The sequence below is a fragment of the Protopterus annectens genome, chromosome 7.part0 (assembly GCF_019279795.1).
Source record: "Protopterus annectens isolate FY-2018-M chromosome 7.part0, PAN1.0, whole genome shotgun sequence".
In the NCBI taxonomy this organism is placed as follows: domain Eukaryota; kingdom Metazoa; phylum Chordata; order Ceratodontiformes; family Protopteridae; genus Protopterus; species Protopterus annectens.
Genome location: NC_056739.1, coordinates 373587988 through 373604957, shown reverse-complemented (window position 1 = coordinate 373604957; position 16970 = coordinate 373587988). Strand labels below are relative to the sequence as shown.

General features: G+C 35.1%; 1 protein-coding gene across 1 annotated transcript in view; it reads right to left on the bottom strand.

Moving 5' to 3' along the window:
- Positions 1–16970, bottom strand: part of PPM1J (protein phosphatase, Mg2+/Mn2+ dependent 1J) — a 463759-nt gene that overhangs the window by 12115 nt on the left and 434674 nt on the right. Inside the window, exons 7-8 of the mRNA XM_044076937.1 lie at positions 8523–8586; positions 3370–3477 (exon numbers count right to left, since the gene is read on the bottom strand). Coding sequence (XP_043932872.1) covers positions 3370–3477; positions 8523–8586 — 172 coding nt within the window. The remainder of the gene's footprint in view (positions 1–3369; positions 3478–8522; positions 8587–16970) is intronic.

Genomic DNA, 16970 nt, shown 5'->3' with positions numbered 1-16970 from the left:
CCATTCTGTGGTATACTAGGCCTGACAAGAGGGCTTGAGTCATGCACACAGTAGTAGTTTCCAAAGTTTATTCTTCATACTTTCTTTCAAACAAACGATAAAAACAATAAAAAACAGTAACCATAAAGCGCTTTTCGTCTCACCCCTTAGTGAGACTTCAGTAAATACAAATTCAAACCACATCAACTTCCTCCAAGCAAAAGAGAAACCCGCCCCCAAGGTAAGCATGGTTTTTAAATATTTCTGAATATACTTTTAAAAGGTCTTTTAAGAGTGTTTTCGAACTGATGAGCTATACTTATATTTACATATATGCAAATATATTTACTGCATACATACTTGTTTTACAAGAAGCTGGATTTTTAAAGAAGGATACAATGGGTTAATTGTTCTTTCCTGCTTACCTTGGGGGCGGGTTTGACTTTTCCTTGGAGGAAGTTGATGTGGTTTGAATTTGTATTTACTGTTTGAAACATACTTGTTGCAGTTGTCTGATTAAGTCTCACTAAGGGGTGAGACAAAAAGCGCTTTATGGTTACCGTTTTTTATTATTTTTATCGTTTGTTTGAAGCAAAGTCTGAAGAATAAACTTTGGAAACTACTACTGTGTGCCTGCCTCAAGCCCTCTTGCCTGCCTTCCTGTTTTTGCAGTTACCTGTTTCAGTATTCCAAGTCTGTATATTAGGCCTGATCCAATATGCAGCTTATTTATGAATGGTACCCATAATCTTACTTTTGATAACTATCTTAAATAAATGGGCTTTATGAAGGAATGCTGCAGAAAGAACAACTGCATATAACTTTAGGTATCTTGTCAGCAGGAGAAGCTAACGGCTTTACTAAACAGCTTATTTATGTTATCATTCACAGACCATCAGTGTGGGAGGTTCTAATTCTCTGTCCACTTCCTTTATCCCTCCTGTATGTCCAATGCTCCTTTAAAATGATCATATAGTCAGTTTGCATTGTCTCCTTTTGTGGAACATTTTGCAGAACCAGCACTGACCGTCTACTTTAATTTCTTAGTAACACAACACAGCCCCGACAGGGAAATAAAACTAATAACACTAAAAAACAAAAAAACAATCCATGAGCTAGAAAAACTCGTCTTTAATAGCGAGAATATCACAAACAACTAAGCACTTTTGCCAAACACTTTAAATGGCTTCTTCAGTTAGTTGTTTGTGATATTCTCACTATTAAAGTCGAGTTTTTCTACCTTGTGGTTTGTTTTTTTTTTGTTTCTTAGTGTTATTACTTTAATTTCTTGCTCAATGCACACATGTAACCAATGTATTCTGATAAATGGAAGACGAATTGTTACCAGAATGCACATTTTATAGTGTTTTGGGGGCTAACTGCTTTGCATGAACAGCTAGATTATGTATCCTTTCCTTTGTGCTGATACTGCATATCACCACAGCCTAAGAGACAAACTGTGGATGAGATGGTGAAACTGATATCATTACTTAAGTGAAATCGTTAATAAAAGATCTTTTTAAGTATTATAAGAACTGAATGCACTTATTCTTGAGTAGATTCAATATAACAGTGACTTTATCCAATGGTGTTACTGTTTGTGCAGGTGGCATAAAACTGCCACTCAATAAAGTAAAAGCTTACTCACACCATTTGTTCAATAAGCACTGGACAGTCTGCAGTGAAAACCTGACTTAGGTTGAGTTCTGACATGTGATATCAGTACTAGAGACACACAGATTACAAGTATGCTTACAATGGTTTGCTTGCTTGCTTCAGCTTTTTCATAGCAGACATAACAGAACTTTAAGACATAAGAAATTGTTTTTTTTTTTTTTTTTTTGCAATTTGATTTTAACTTTTTGTGGTGCTGCGGTAGCATTGTCACCTCACAGTAAGACGTTGTCCTGTTTGATTCTCAGCTAGAGCGTCTTCTGTGTGGAGACATGCATGAATGGGCATACCTTTGTTGAAGGTTGTGCGTCAGGGCCGGCAACTCGACATGTAAATATCTACTGCCAATCATTAGCGGACCGGAGTTCCACTGTGGCGACCCCTAACCGGGAAAAGCCGAAAGACACAACAACAACAACAATTCCTTATCTTCATGCCTCTGTCTGATAGTAATTTCTGCACAGCTGTGTATGTTTGCTACTATTATCCCCTGTGTAGATTATAAAGCTATGACCTCTTAATGAGGTCCATCCTGCTGTCCTGGGTCTGATTTCCTCAGTGTCCATTTGACTGCTCTGTGACCCTGAGCAAGTCTTTTTACCAAGACATTTGCTGCTTGATCACCACAGAAAATGGGAACCTGTGCTTAGGGTGTGTAATTGGTTAAACAACAAATAAACAAACAATGGTTTATTATACTTCCCTTACATTACTCTGTATAAATACCTTAAAATCTCTGTTCTCCATCTTAAATGGTATTCTATGCAGACACAGACAAATGTAAGCACATTATTTCTATCATTCTTTTTTGCCTTGCTTTCTCCCCTCTGCAGATATGCTATAATTTCTCTAGTAACATAAAAAAATTACTCTAGGCTAATGCACATATCCAGCTATGGAAAACAAATAATTTAGTACTTTATATTTAATTCGGCCTGTGGGGAATTGAACTGTGGTCATGTTTAATTACTTAGAGTATTTGTCAGGTGGTAGTATTACTAGAACTGTTTGGATAGACTCTAATTGGCCAGATATAAACACTCTATAAGCATACAGGTGAACACTTAATAGAAAGGGTTTCAATGAACTTTACCTGAAAATTATATCATAGACACTTTTTCTTAGTATACAGTAAATATAACAGCAACTATATTTAGATAAAGAACAAAATTATTTGGAACCCTCAGAAAAAAATGCTTTGTATCAGCTTTGAAAACTTCCTTCCAAACCAGAAATCAACTTTTTGCTAGTTTATTTCATGTAGAAATGTTCAAAACAAAAGTGCAGTCAATTGGAATCAATGTTATTGATAAAGCTACTGTAAAATGTCACCATTAATATTAAGCTTTCAACAATATGCCTTCATAACTTTGCAGTTTCTATTACTAAATCCAACTGTCCATTCTAAATGCAAAATGTATTATGCATGTATCAGTTTTTAACCTGTAGAAAGAAGAAAGAATTGAACTTTGCTCAGCAAAACTGACCGTCTCTTCGCCCTCCAAATATATTGCCTGAATTATATTCTGAATGCAACAAAAACATTGCATTATTTTAATCTGAGTGATATCTATGTTTTGTAGTTAATGTGCATATTTATAAATTACTAATTATTCTATCTACAATGTGAATCAAAGTTTGATAATGACAAATGTTTGTTTTTATTACTAACACAGCTAAATTGCGCTTGCTGAAAGCTTGGAGTGTTATACTTACTTCAGGACAGCAGGACAAAAAGGGCTTAATGTAGATATTGGAGCTATACACCTTCAGATCATGGTCACCAAAGCCCCGGGTGACTCCTATTGTAGCCATCACTCGGGCCTATGAAGAAATAAAATAAGACTTTTGTGAGTTGACAACTTCCTGGTGTAGGGCTTTTCATAAATAACTAAGCCAGTTGTTAAATTTGTGTCTCTGCTCCGACAACAGTAACCACAACTCTAAATGCAGGCAATCCAGGCAATCAACTTACAAAGCAGCATTTACTGGGTAAGGTATATGTCAGTCCTTTCCATATAATGTTCTTCCCAATAACTTGAATTCTTGGAGACCTACAAATACATCACTCTTTCTCTCTGCTTATATGTATGGGTATTCTCAAGTCCAAAGACTACTGTTTTGGGAAATCAAATACCCCTGCAAATTACAACTTTGAGAGCACCCCCTCCCCCAAGAGTGGACCTTGCTGTGAGAAACCTGGGTTCTCAGAAAGATAGTAATCTGAAATTGGACCACCATATGCCCATGGTGGTGAAGAAATCCTTCTACATGACTCAGCTTATAAGTAAGGGCATGGCATCCAGATCTAAAGATGTCATAGTACCACTGTACTTGGTCCTTATCAGACCAGCAATCAAGTACAATGCACCCTATGGCATGTACTCAAGAGGTTTCTCACCAAAAGAATACAGGATATAACCAACATGTCATCTGTGGGACAATGAAAAGGCCTATCAGTAATTTCAGTTTCCTACTGATTACTGAGGGGTGATCTAAGCTTGACCTACAAGGCAGTCTTTGACCCAACCCTGACGAAAATGTTGCATATCCGCAAATCTAACTGCATGAGGTTACCTGCTCCAGTGATCTAAACCTAATCTGTGACATGACTAGATCATTCTGGAGAGACAGATATGTTTCCCAGAGATTGCCCCTCCTCTGGAATAGGCTTTCTATTGATGTGAAGCACAGCCCTTCCCTGATCATCTTCAAGCACAATCTGGACCAACGGATGGGAAATCAGAAATTCACTCCTGGGCTGGTGCCCATGTCCTTTATGGACACAGGCAGCCTGTAAAATCTGTCATAACCCTGCTTGCTGACCGTTGTTATCTTTCCTCTAGGGATAGAAAATTGGGTAAAACTAGCGAGGCTTGTAAGGGCTCTTGTGCCGTTAGCCTAGTAATCTCCTTTGAAGCTATAATACTTATAATGGAATACTGATAAGCTGGCATATTGTCACATGACAGCAACAGGGTTCAGGTATCACAGAGTACCAAGGTAACAGCTATACATACTGGGCATGTGCTCAAAGACTTCTACCATTTTGCATGGAACCTTCACATTTCTCTTAAAGAATATTTCCTTCAAAATCATTTCAATTTAAGTTACATGTTTTTCTTTATTAAATGCTGGAGGTAGATATAAATAACTGTATGTCTGTAGGGCTTTAGGTATTTTTCTCAGGTTATATGAACTATGTTTTAATTAATTAAATTAAATTTAATTAATTAGTCTAGCAAAATGATACAGAAAGCGAAAAACATTACTTTGGTTGTGTTATGAGCCCTGAATATATGGAATACTATTTTCTGAGTGGACAGTTATGCTGATAGATTAATTGAGGACCATGTTACATGTTTGTTACAGTATAGTCTGCATAGCAGAGTCATTAAATATACGCTGAGAAACTTATTTGGCATGTGTGTTTATCTATATCTATCTATATCTCTTAATGCATGCTACAAATATATGCATCTACTACACACACACACACACACACACACACACACACACACACACACACACACACACACACACATCACATATCTATATCTATATCTATATCTATATAAAATGAGAGTGAGAGAACATAACCTAGTACCAAAGAAATGTAGTTTTCTAACTTTAAGAGTAGCACAGAATTTCCTTAAGGAAAAATAAATCAACAAAAAGGGAAAACTTGTACAAGAATAACTGCTCTTGATATTGGCATACAAATTACTAAAATAAGTCATTGTCACAACTTTTTCTGTAAAATCCATGTCAAAGATCATTTTGCAGTCTTATTAAAAATAAGCAAACAGGATTCAAGTTGTAATTACTTGTTTAAACCATAGTTTTTTCAGTTAAAACAGGAGATGAGCAATTCTGCCCTTGTCAGAGCTTCATCAGATCTAAGTTATACATAGCAGTACAGCAAATAAAATATACTTTTCTATTTTCATTGATAATTTGTAAGGATCATACTTTTATATTATTCCATTTCCTTTATTGATACTTGGTTGCATGACATGTGAAAGTTTCTTTCTGGGGGATTCAGCAGAACTAGATCATTATTTTGTTGAGGAGTTTTATGGGTCCCAGCATGTTGGCCACCAAGTTCTCATTGCATCCTCCTTCCAAGAAATCTTGCTGCAGTTGATCTAGGTGGGTGAGAAATCGGTCCATCTCTCCAGAGACTCTTGACATTCTCATTCCTTGTCTCAATAATTTTGGGGTGCATGCTGTTAGCATGTCGAAGTAGATTCACTCATGTAGGCTTTCTGCAAAGGTCATTCTTGAGCTTCTCCTGGTTTCTGTCCTTATAGATGGTGATGTCCAGGAACTCCACCTTATTGTAACTATAGTGGTTGGTAAAGTGTAAAAAGTCTGTGGTGTTTTCAGTGTAGAAGAAGAAGCTGCACAGCTTATCCAGGGAACCTTTCCATGTGACTAAGATATCACCAATAAAACAAGAGAAACTATCCATGTATTGACAGAATTCTGTAAAAAACGATTGTGTTCTCTTCCCATCTGGCCAAGGCAATACAGGCTAGGCTGCGGGTCAGAGCAGCTCCCATAGCTATCCCACTTGTTTGTTTGTACCATTTTTGACTGAAGTGAAAGTAGTTGTTGGTCAGCATGACATCCAGAACACTCCCAATAGCTTTAATTTCTCTATTGTTGGTGTTGGTCATTGAGCCCATGAACCCTTTCACAGCATCCATACAGCAGTTATGGGGAAGAGCAGTGTACAGGGCTTCCACATCAATCATGACTAGAATTATCTCTAGTTGTATTTTTATTTCTTTGATTTTTTTTCAAGAAATCAAGTGTGACCAAAATGAAGGAGGAGGGACTCATCTTAAATTCCATATAAATGGATAAAGGTTCAGTGGTTGAACCACCTCCTGCTATCACTGGGTAACATGGAGGTTTATCCTAATTTTTGTGAGATTTTGGGATGCCAAAAAATTGCAGTATCCTAGGGTAAGGGACTATCAGAAGGCTGAACAAATCATTGTAAAGAATTCCCTTTGAGTTAGGCTTAACCAGTTTGATTTCGATGACCTTGTAAGCTTTTGTGACATGTTCAATATCCAATGTCTTATGGAAGTTCTTACTCTTTAGCATCTCTTAGCTCAGTGTCTGTCTACTTTCATAATCTTTCTTGTCTTGTCTTTCCTGAGTGATTTTAGAGAAGACAGTTCTTCTTGTGAGTTTATAAAATTTCCTCTTGTAAGGAACAGTTAGAATTTTTCCTGTATCATCCTCACACCTTTCTTCATATGCCCAGATAGTAGGGAAAAGTAGTGAGCAAAAGGTCCTAGGTTTCCTCTATTTGTTCTGATTGTTCATTGCTCCTGTTCTGTTCCTAATTCACTGCCTTCTCCCAGATGGCTGTTTCTCTTTTCTCTCTTATGAAAAAAATATTTTAAGGTTAGTTTTCTATACAACAGCTTAAGATCAATGACAGTGGCAACAACGTCGGTTCTACCATGTGGAATAAAGGTAAGCCCTTTCTCCAGTACTTTGGTTTCTGCATCTTTTAATGGGTCCTAGAATGGTTCCAAATTTTGTTCTTGTGCTTTTTTTGTAGAGAGCTGGTCCAGTTTCCTCTGGTCCAGTCCTGGTTGGTGGGTGCTGTCCTTTTCTGCTTGTATTCTGGAAATCCCTTGTTGCCCTGTATGGTTGACATTTTGTCCTTTGGGCAGGGAGTCCTACTGTAAGCCTGTCTCTTGTTGTTCTTCTGATTGTGTGTTTTTGCTGAAAATGTACTTGGGATGCTCTCCTCATTTGTTGACTCTTTGTGGGTTTGTCTAGTGTGGATGCTCTGTTGACCATTGGAAAATCCTGCTGTGTGTTGTAAAGGTCATATGCTAAGTTTTTCATGTGTCTGAGGAAGAATATCTCAGATAAGGCTGGTAGTTTGTGTCATTGTGAATCCTACTAGGACTAGATTTTTGGTGTCTAAAGACTGCATCATGTTGAATGCCAGTGCTGTTGGAAAGGTAGAAGCCACTGCCTGTTAATTTTATCTCCGTTTTTATATATATATATATATATATATATATATATATATATATATATATTTATATTTATATATATATATATATATATATATATATATATGCACACACACACATATATATATATATATATATATATATATATTTATATATATATATATATATATATATATATATATATATATATATGGGTCCAGGACGTTTGCTCAAATGAGCAAACCGCAGAAACCCAAACGGCTGGGCATAATTACACGAAAGTGCTTTTCACCGAAGAAACATTTTCGCATAAGCATGCCTGTTGCTGAGGCAGTACTACAGTGCAGATAAGAGAAAATTCCCTTTTCCCCACTGTAGTGCGGTCTCAGAGGGAGAATATTAAAGTAGGGGGGGTGTGGGGGCACAGCCCCCCACTTCAAGGGTGCAGGTGGAGGAAGCCCCCCTGCTAAAATATTAATGTATTTTTTTTTTCTTTTTAGCAACACGCTTTAATGAAAGCGCTTTTTCGATAAAAGCACTTTCGTTAAAGTGTGTTCGGTGGTTATAGATTCGGACATTTGCTCATTCGAGCAAATGTCCTAGATCCATATATAGATAGATATATATATATATATATATATATATATATATATACACATCTATAAATATATATATATATATATATATATATATATATATATATATATATATACATATATATATATATACACACACACACACACACACACACATATCAGACATGTAAAGCAAAAAAAAAAAGAATGCAGGAAAACAGGTTGCATTTTAGTTGTAATTAGTGTATTTAATTCTTTTTTCAGTCTAGATGTCAAAAATATGAACATTTTATCCTCGGCTTACCTTTTTGCCTTCCCCATACACCAGTGGAAACTTCAGGTCATCTTCCTCTATTGTTTTATATGCCCTAGAAATAACATTTTGACTAAATTTTAGAAAACAGGGAAGGTGTTCATAAAGGAGATGACATTCTTTAGTCTAAACAGTGCATTGCATATACGTTCACAAAGACTTACAATAGCTAAAAGACATAGAAAATAAAACTACTGTGAATTAAATATTGCATATTTACTTTTATAAATATTTCCAAACAAATGACTCTTTCTCTGGCAATTCATTAGACCTTAAATTATTATTATGTTATCACATTTATTTGGCTTACAAACTGTACAAAATGCGTTTTTGACTGACAAAAGAATATCTTTTTTTTTCTGGTGACATCTCTCCAAGTACAATTCTGTCTTAAGAAAAACAGGGCAAAATGCCTCATCTAGAGCCTAAATAAGTTGTTGGTTATTTAGTCTATGATGTAGGCCAACTTAAGGCTTTCTATTTTAATTTCTTTCCCTGTGTGTGAAGTCCATTGTCATATAGGAACATTATTCATTTGTTCTCACATACACACAAACTCAGAACAAATGCAACTATCCAGTCCTTTATGATTAACAACTTTTTTTATGCTAAATACTCAGGAATGACATCCATTATTTAGATGGAGTGCTATGATTATGACTCCAATTTTAACTTGCACCTCCTGGATTATTAAATTTCTTCATAATCTTAGCGTTACAACCTATCTTCTGTTCTGAAAACAGGAAAGTGAAGAATCGTCTTCAAGATAATATACTAGTAATTTTTAAATGTGACTTCCTGTCATCTATGATTGCGTTAAAATTGTTAGTGTTCTACATATAAACTAAATGAAAATGAGTCCCCTTTGAAACGCTGACTTACCAGAACGTCAACGTTCAAAACACGAGTCCACAACGTTGAAGCTTCATAAAGACGAACTTCCGGAACATCACAATTTAACTCTGGGAAAATAACCACTGGTCTACCATGGTGTCCTTTGCCTTGTTCTCCACTGTAGTGTGATCTCTGAGTTGGTATATTTAGCTAGCGGCCCCCCACATTGGTGGGTTAAGATTGCTTCTGTTCATATTAAAGTGATTGGTGGCCCAGTGGTTATTTTCCTGGAGTTGAATTGTGATGTTCTGGGAGTTCGGCTTTATGAAGTTTCAACTTTGTTGACTTGCTGTTTTGAACGTCGCCATTCTGGTAAGTCAACATTTCAAAGTAGACCCATGAAAGCATACTCTATGTATATAACGTCAAACAAAGCAAACAGGCAGACACTGTATGGTGAATGAGTGTTTTAAATTTCATGAAAATGTCATGGTTTACTCAGATAACAAGACATCTGGAATTTTAGGGTATTTTCCTGGAAAATTGAAAAGCTGAGTCTGTTACTATGATTTTGAAAGACAAGTACAATAATGTTCACATTCCGTGGATAAGAGTCATAATGACTTCTGGACTAGCAACTAGTGATAACCCATGGAAACAAGGTTTGTATAGAAGCAGTGGGGTTATTGTCATTGACTGCTTTTAACTCTTTCTTCTTTGTTTGTTATACTACCTTCTTAAGAGTTATTCTATATAAAAGCTTACCAACTCAAGCAGAATTATTTAGTCAACAGATTAGTTGCATACTTTTTCAACACCATTATTAAATTATCTAATAAGATGCAGGAAAACATATATTAACAGAAAAGAGAACAAATATTTAGCATTTTCCATTTAAATACAATGTGTGTGTGTGTGTGTGTGTGTGTGTGTGTGTGTGTGTATGTATATATATATATATATTTATTTATATGGGTCTACTTCATTTGATTGAAAGACCATTTGACCTAAACCCAATTGATCGAAATTTAATTTGATTGAAAAGCAGTATTCAAGGCAAATAACAGGGATTTGTTCCCCTCCCCAATGTTGTGCAACCCTGGAGTTGGAATATATAGTTAGGGTGTGTGTGTGGGGGGGGGCGACAGTCCCACAGATTGGGGGGGCCCCATTTTCATTTAAAATCTGTATTTTTTGTGTTATTTTCTTCTTTTAAAGGAAACTAGGTGGGGGGCTTCACTCCCAACACCCCCCACCCCTAACTATATATACCAACTCCACAGTCGCATGACATTGGGGAGGGGGAGAAATCCCAGTTTTATGCCTTAAATACTGATTTTTGATCAAATGAAATTTCAATCAAATGGGTTTAGGTCAAATGAAGTAGACCCATATATATATATATATATATATATATATATATATATATATATATATATATATATATATATCACATATATTTTCTTTGTCTATATCATTAGTATATAACAAAAAATTGCTGAATTCTGGTCATCCCTTAAACCTCACTTCTCCTCCTGAAAATGACTATGCATGTATTGTTCCTATAATTTCCATTTACTTCTATGAAGTTTGTTCTTTCCCTTTACTAAAACTCCCTCTTCAAGTTCTTTTATCTCTTTTATCATATTCAATACTTCAAATATAGTTGATGTAGACTTTGATTTCCATTTTTCTAGTAATTGCTTTTTTTGGCAGTCAAGTGAATTAAACTTAGTAAGGCTTTACATACTATGTCTACGCAATTCAGATCCTGTATCCCAGCTCAAAAGAATCATCTCCTTACTTACATCCATTTGCTCACCCACCATTTCTGATACAGTACTCTGAAGGAAATTTTTAAAATTGGCCAAATCATTACTCTCCCAAAACATATGTTTCCAGTTACCTCTTTCTTCTTCATCATACCTCCAACATTTGCTAAAATTTTTTGAAGTCTGCTTGGGGTATAACAATACCTGTGCAAATACTTCCAAGCAAAGATCCTAAACCTCCTGGAGTTTGTTGCATACTTGGGAACCAAATATATGTCTCTCCATTGCTTTCTTGTGAATTGCTTATCCATTAACTCTTCCCAATCTTTTCTAACCTCCTCTGATTGAGTCTTGTAGTTATCATGCAATATTTTATATGCCCTACAAATTATCCTTTTTTAAGAGCTGCATCTGTTCTAGATTCCAATAAAAAACTCTGCCACAGTAGGTCTTTCACTTAACATTTTTCCTATCCCTTTATCTTTGCCTGTACTCTGAGATCAAGCCCTGGTAGGGAAGGCAGTGTCTAGATTGCAATCCAAATGTCTTCTTGGCCTCATCCTACACTACCTTTCCTGCCTGAGTTATTTGCTCCCAATGTCTTGGCTCCTTTGCCAGGTTTCCCCAGTAAATTCCAGCTCCCTATTGCCTATTTTCTATACCCCTACTTGCAGTCATCCCTATTGGAAACAATTCCTTTCTCCATTCTCATATTGGCTTAGTTCTTAGAATGTGCTCTGCTACTTTATGAATATAATATTCTTCCCTCTTGCTTCAAGATCATTCTTTCCTATTTGAATTATAACCTGCTGCTTGTATTATGCACATGAGCTTTAACTGTGTAGCTCTAAAATATCCCTTCAAATCAGGTAAACCTAAACTACCTTGGTCTGTGGGAAGGATTGACTTATCCCAGTTAACTCTTTCATTCTTTCCCTCACAGAAAAAGTCCTTTAATTATTTATTAATAATTATCCACAACTTCTCAAGTTGACAAAAGTATGCCTGACCTGTATACAACACTAAAGGGACTAAAAATATTTTCACTGCTTGTATCTTACTATCTATAGCCTCCTAAATACTTTGTCTTATCATGTCCTCATAAATACTAGTATTGCTGAACCAATTCATCCGTGGATACATAATTTACAACTATAGCCTTTGTTTTATCTTCATTAATTTTATATCCCAAAAAGACTTGAAACTGTCTCAACATGTTCCACAAAAGGGAGGTGTGCTTTTCTGAATTTATCAGGTATAAAAAATATCTGCAAATAAAGCCAACTTTTCTTGATTGCCATACCAATTATACTCTTGTACTTCTGAGTTCTTTATTGTCTTTGTCAATGGCTCTAAATGTAAAACAAATAAGCGGGAAAGAGGACACCCCTGCTTGGTTCTTCTGTGCAAACAAATCTTATCTGAGAGAAAACTTCCGACTTTAATTCTTCCCTCCGATCCTTCATATATCCTGCTAATTAAACTTATTATTGTATCAGGGAATGAAGATGCTTTCAATGCCCTACTCATAAAATCACAGTTTGCTCTGTCAAATAATTTCTCTGCAACAAGACCCATCAACGACAAAGGTACTTTCTTACATTCTGCTTCCCTCTGGATCAATATTGTTCTATTAATGTTGTTAAATGTTTGCCTCCCCTCCACAAAACCACACTGATCCACAGCTATCAGTTTTAGAAAAATCTTTGCAATTCGTTTAGATAGTATAGACATAAATAGTTTATACTTGTTGTTTAAAATTAAAATGGGTCTACATGAAGCTGGGTCTGAAGAGTCACCACAGCTTTCTTCTAAGGTGTTGGTGCTTCCCCATCTCTTAAGGTATCATTAAACAAAATCTTCTAGGTCTTTATCATTTTCTTCCCCCTATTTCCAAACTTCCACAGGAATTCCATCTGCCCCTGGAGACTTTCCTGAAGATCGATTATATATCACTGTTTTTATCTCATCACCTCCTATCTTAACTGTTAGTTGCTGAGACTTGTCTACCTCTAACATTGGCACAATTAAATCTTCCATAAATATTTCCATTTGCATTCTTTCTTGATTTCCACATTTCTCTGTTTTATATTAATTTTCATAAATTGTCTGGAATATCTCAAAAACCTCTACATGATCTCTGGTTATTTTTCTTATTATAGGTTCCCTAAATATGGCGACACATTTTTCAACGTTCTCTTGCCTAAGTTGCTGTGCTAAGATTTTCTGTGCTCTGGAGTTGTTAACAAAAACAAAATAGTTGCTTAACTGCATTTTTTCTAAACGTTTGCATATTATCCATATATGTATTTTCTCTTTAGCGCTCTGCATTTCCTCCTCCTCTTGTTCTATGAGATTCCCCTTATTAAGTTGCAGATTTAAAGTGATATACACACTACACATAGAAGTGTTTCATAGTAATAAACCAACTTTCAACCCTACTGGTACAAAACACTTATAAAAAAATACTTATAAAAAATACTTATAAATACATACATCAAATGCAAAAATAAGTGCAGAAATAACTAAACCTACTAAATGCATCTGGCTGAAATACAAGTGCCAGAGATACAATAATTTAAAAACTGGGAAAAAAAAATAAGGTGAATGTATTTATGAACATAAAATGCGTAAATGTATTCAGTACATACTATAACACAAAATATAAAATAAAATATACCTCAAAATGTAGCAAGTACTGAACGATGCTGGACACAATAATATCTCACTATAATATGTAAAACTGCATAAAAATTGCATAAAAAATCAATGAAAATTAATACATTAAAAAAATTAATACATTAATAAATATGAATTGGGGCAGAAATTGATGTGTTGATACTATAATACGCGATTGATTCACAGTTTGTTTATCGCGCCTTTTCCTTTCTTGGTGGAGGCACTTATTGGCGTTCTCGCAGTACTTTTACTTTCAGTTGTCATTGCTTTTTACTAATTTCTATTACTTCTTAACCATATCTCTTTAGATTTTATTTCAATCCTATTTTTAAACTCCATTTTCATTTTATCCCAGTCACAAGCTATAACTTCTGAAGATACTTTTATCATGTCTAATAATTCTCAATTAAATTTCCACTACCCATTCCTTAAATTCCTCTCTTTTTAACAGGTAGGTGGGAAAACATCGGTGTCTTATTTTTTACTACAGTATCCTTTAAATTTATTTTAGTTGTTCCTGGTGCATGATCCGAAATAGTTATTAGATGTGTGTCAAAGCTTTCAATTAAATGCACTTTTTCCTGTGAAATATAATTTCTATCTTGTCTAGCCCACTTATTGTTTCTTACAGAATAATATACAAATTATGTCCAAGTTCCGAATACTGAATTTGCATCTTTCATACCAAATCTTTTCATACATTTCTTCAAAAATCTACCCTCTTTTGTTATAGGGTCCCTTCTAAGGTCCCCCTGATACATCCTCACTATTGAAAATCAAATTCCATTCCCTGCATATAAATAATATTCCCTGCTGAAAGCTGATTATTTCTCCCAAATGTCTTATGTTCCATAATAGCAGTTTTTGATGGAGTACGAATACATGCTATTATAATCCTCCTTCCATATCAATAGCCCTTTACTACCACAAATTGACCATTTTTGTTTTTTTCCCTCATCTATTACTGTTGGAGCCCCTCTAGAAGTTAATACAATTACTCCCCCTTCCCTCTGTCCCTGACATTCTGCCTACTGAAATCTTCTCTTAGTCAAAGTCATGTGCTCATTTCTTCAAAAATATGTCTCCTGCAGCATTACTATTTGTACTCTGCATTTCTTAATATAATCAAATACTCTTTCCTGTTTATCTAGATCTATAAGGCCATTTACATTCCAGGATAATATGAACAGCATAACCATCATGGTAAAAGCTATTGTTCCCATCTATTATACATGACATTTTTTAATGCATATTTCCAGTTTTTACGTTACATACATATACTGATGTTTTAGTTATTTGAATACATATTTCCAGTTTTTGTGTTACATACATATACTAATGTTTGGCAGGCTGATCTTTTGTACAGCTGCTTCTTCTTACTTCCATTTGAACCTATGTTACATTTTAAGACTTTTTGTTTTAATGAAAACCATCAAATAAAAAACAAAATACACAACACCCCCATTCCCTATTAACTTGGAATGAACACACAAAATTATATAAATTTTCAAAACATGAAGTTTAACCCTCCAGAAAGGAACAGCTGCATCCACTGGCATTATCTAAACTAAAATTATGGTCACCCATGCTAAAGTGCAGGCCCTTTCGCTGACTACTGTCTGTTGTTTTCTTATCTTTGTTCCTTCCCAGATATCAAAAAACAGCTTGTATGCTTTCAGAAAGCATTAACGTTTAGCCATAAGAAAAAAAAGTACACTGACTGTTTTTAAATAAACTAAACTTAACACTGTTTTATTAAGTGCATTAAAATATTAAGGGTGCTAGGAGGTTGTCACCTCTTATTCACTTCCCATAATTTCAAACTTATTTTTTTCACTGAACTGCTTGTGCTTGTACCTTTACATTTTGTATTTCCCTCAGCAAAGAATACTAAAATTTTCAAGATTAATTCCTTGTACTTGCAAACAGCTTGTCTCCATGGAAATGCACGCAGCAATGAGTCTTTATAAATTTCTTTCAGAAAGGAATGCACAGCTGCTCTCAGCTGCTGACAACTCAACTCCACTGAACATTTGTTAGTGGAAAACAAACAACTAATATCTTTGCAGTTGTAAGAAGCTTAGCATTTTCATGGCTTTCATCATTTTGTCTTATTTTTTATGCCTACATGCTTACAAAACACTTAAAGCCAAAGGTAGTAACCTAGACATTCACCCTTGCAAAATAAAAAGAGGAATATCCTAATTTGACATAAAATATAATCATTGAAATTTTACGTCCCACCCCCATCCCAGCAGCCAAGATCACAGAGTATGAACATTAAACTTGTTTTTGTCCAGCATTTTTTGTTATACTGTAAAACCTATATTTCTTACAACTTAAAAAGGTACTTGTTTACTGTAATATCTTTAACACAGACAGCAGTCACTGAAATGATCCTTCCCACATTTAAAATACCCCTAACTACACATTACACAATACTGTTTTACTGTATATAACATACAGTTTACAATACAAAATGTTTTATACAACCAGTATTAAGAGCAAAAATTTACTTATGGTCAATTTTTCCCCTTATAGTGTCCTTCTAAACGTTAATGATATAAAGTGGGGTATATTCTTTGCAGTCCATCCACATGTTTAACAAAGTCAACACAAGTCCAGTGTTTTTCAGACACTTTATCTTATAAAACTATGTTTCACAAATGTGGTAGGATGTGTTATAGTCTTCCATATATTCAATAATTTCAAAGTTGCTGGTATTCCCTCAGTTCATGTCCATTACCAAACATCAGACTCTGGTTCAAGTCCAAGGTACTACTGATTTTTCCAGTCAACCTGTGCTTTTTTTCTTTCTCTCAAGAATTTTCCTTTGGAACATTGGAAAAGGTTTCACTGGCAAAGTCTCTCTATGAACCTTACCATCAAATGAATGAGAAACAGAGTCCCCTTCTGCTTGCTTACTCTTTCTTTCTGCATCAAGAAATTACTTTAATCCTCCAGGGAAAAAACACTTTGAAGACAGCTGAATACAGCAGCTGGAATCTCACACTGTACCTCTACATTCCCCGATTGCTGGGTAAATCTTCTTCTCTTCTGCCTTGTGTACAGTGAATATTCATTTTCTATAAACATTCGGCTGTCTCCAGTTATTAATACTTTGCCCTTCTGACACACTTTCATCAGGATTGAC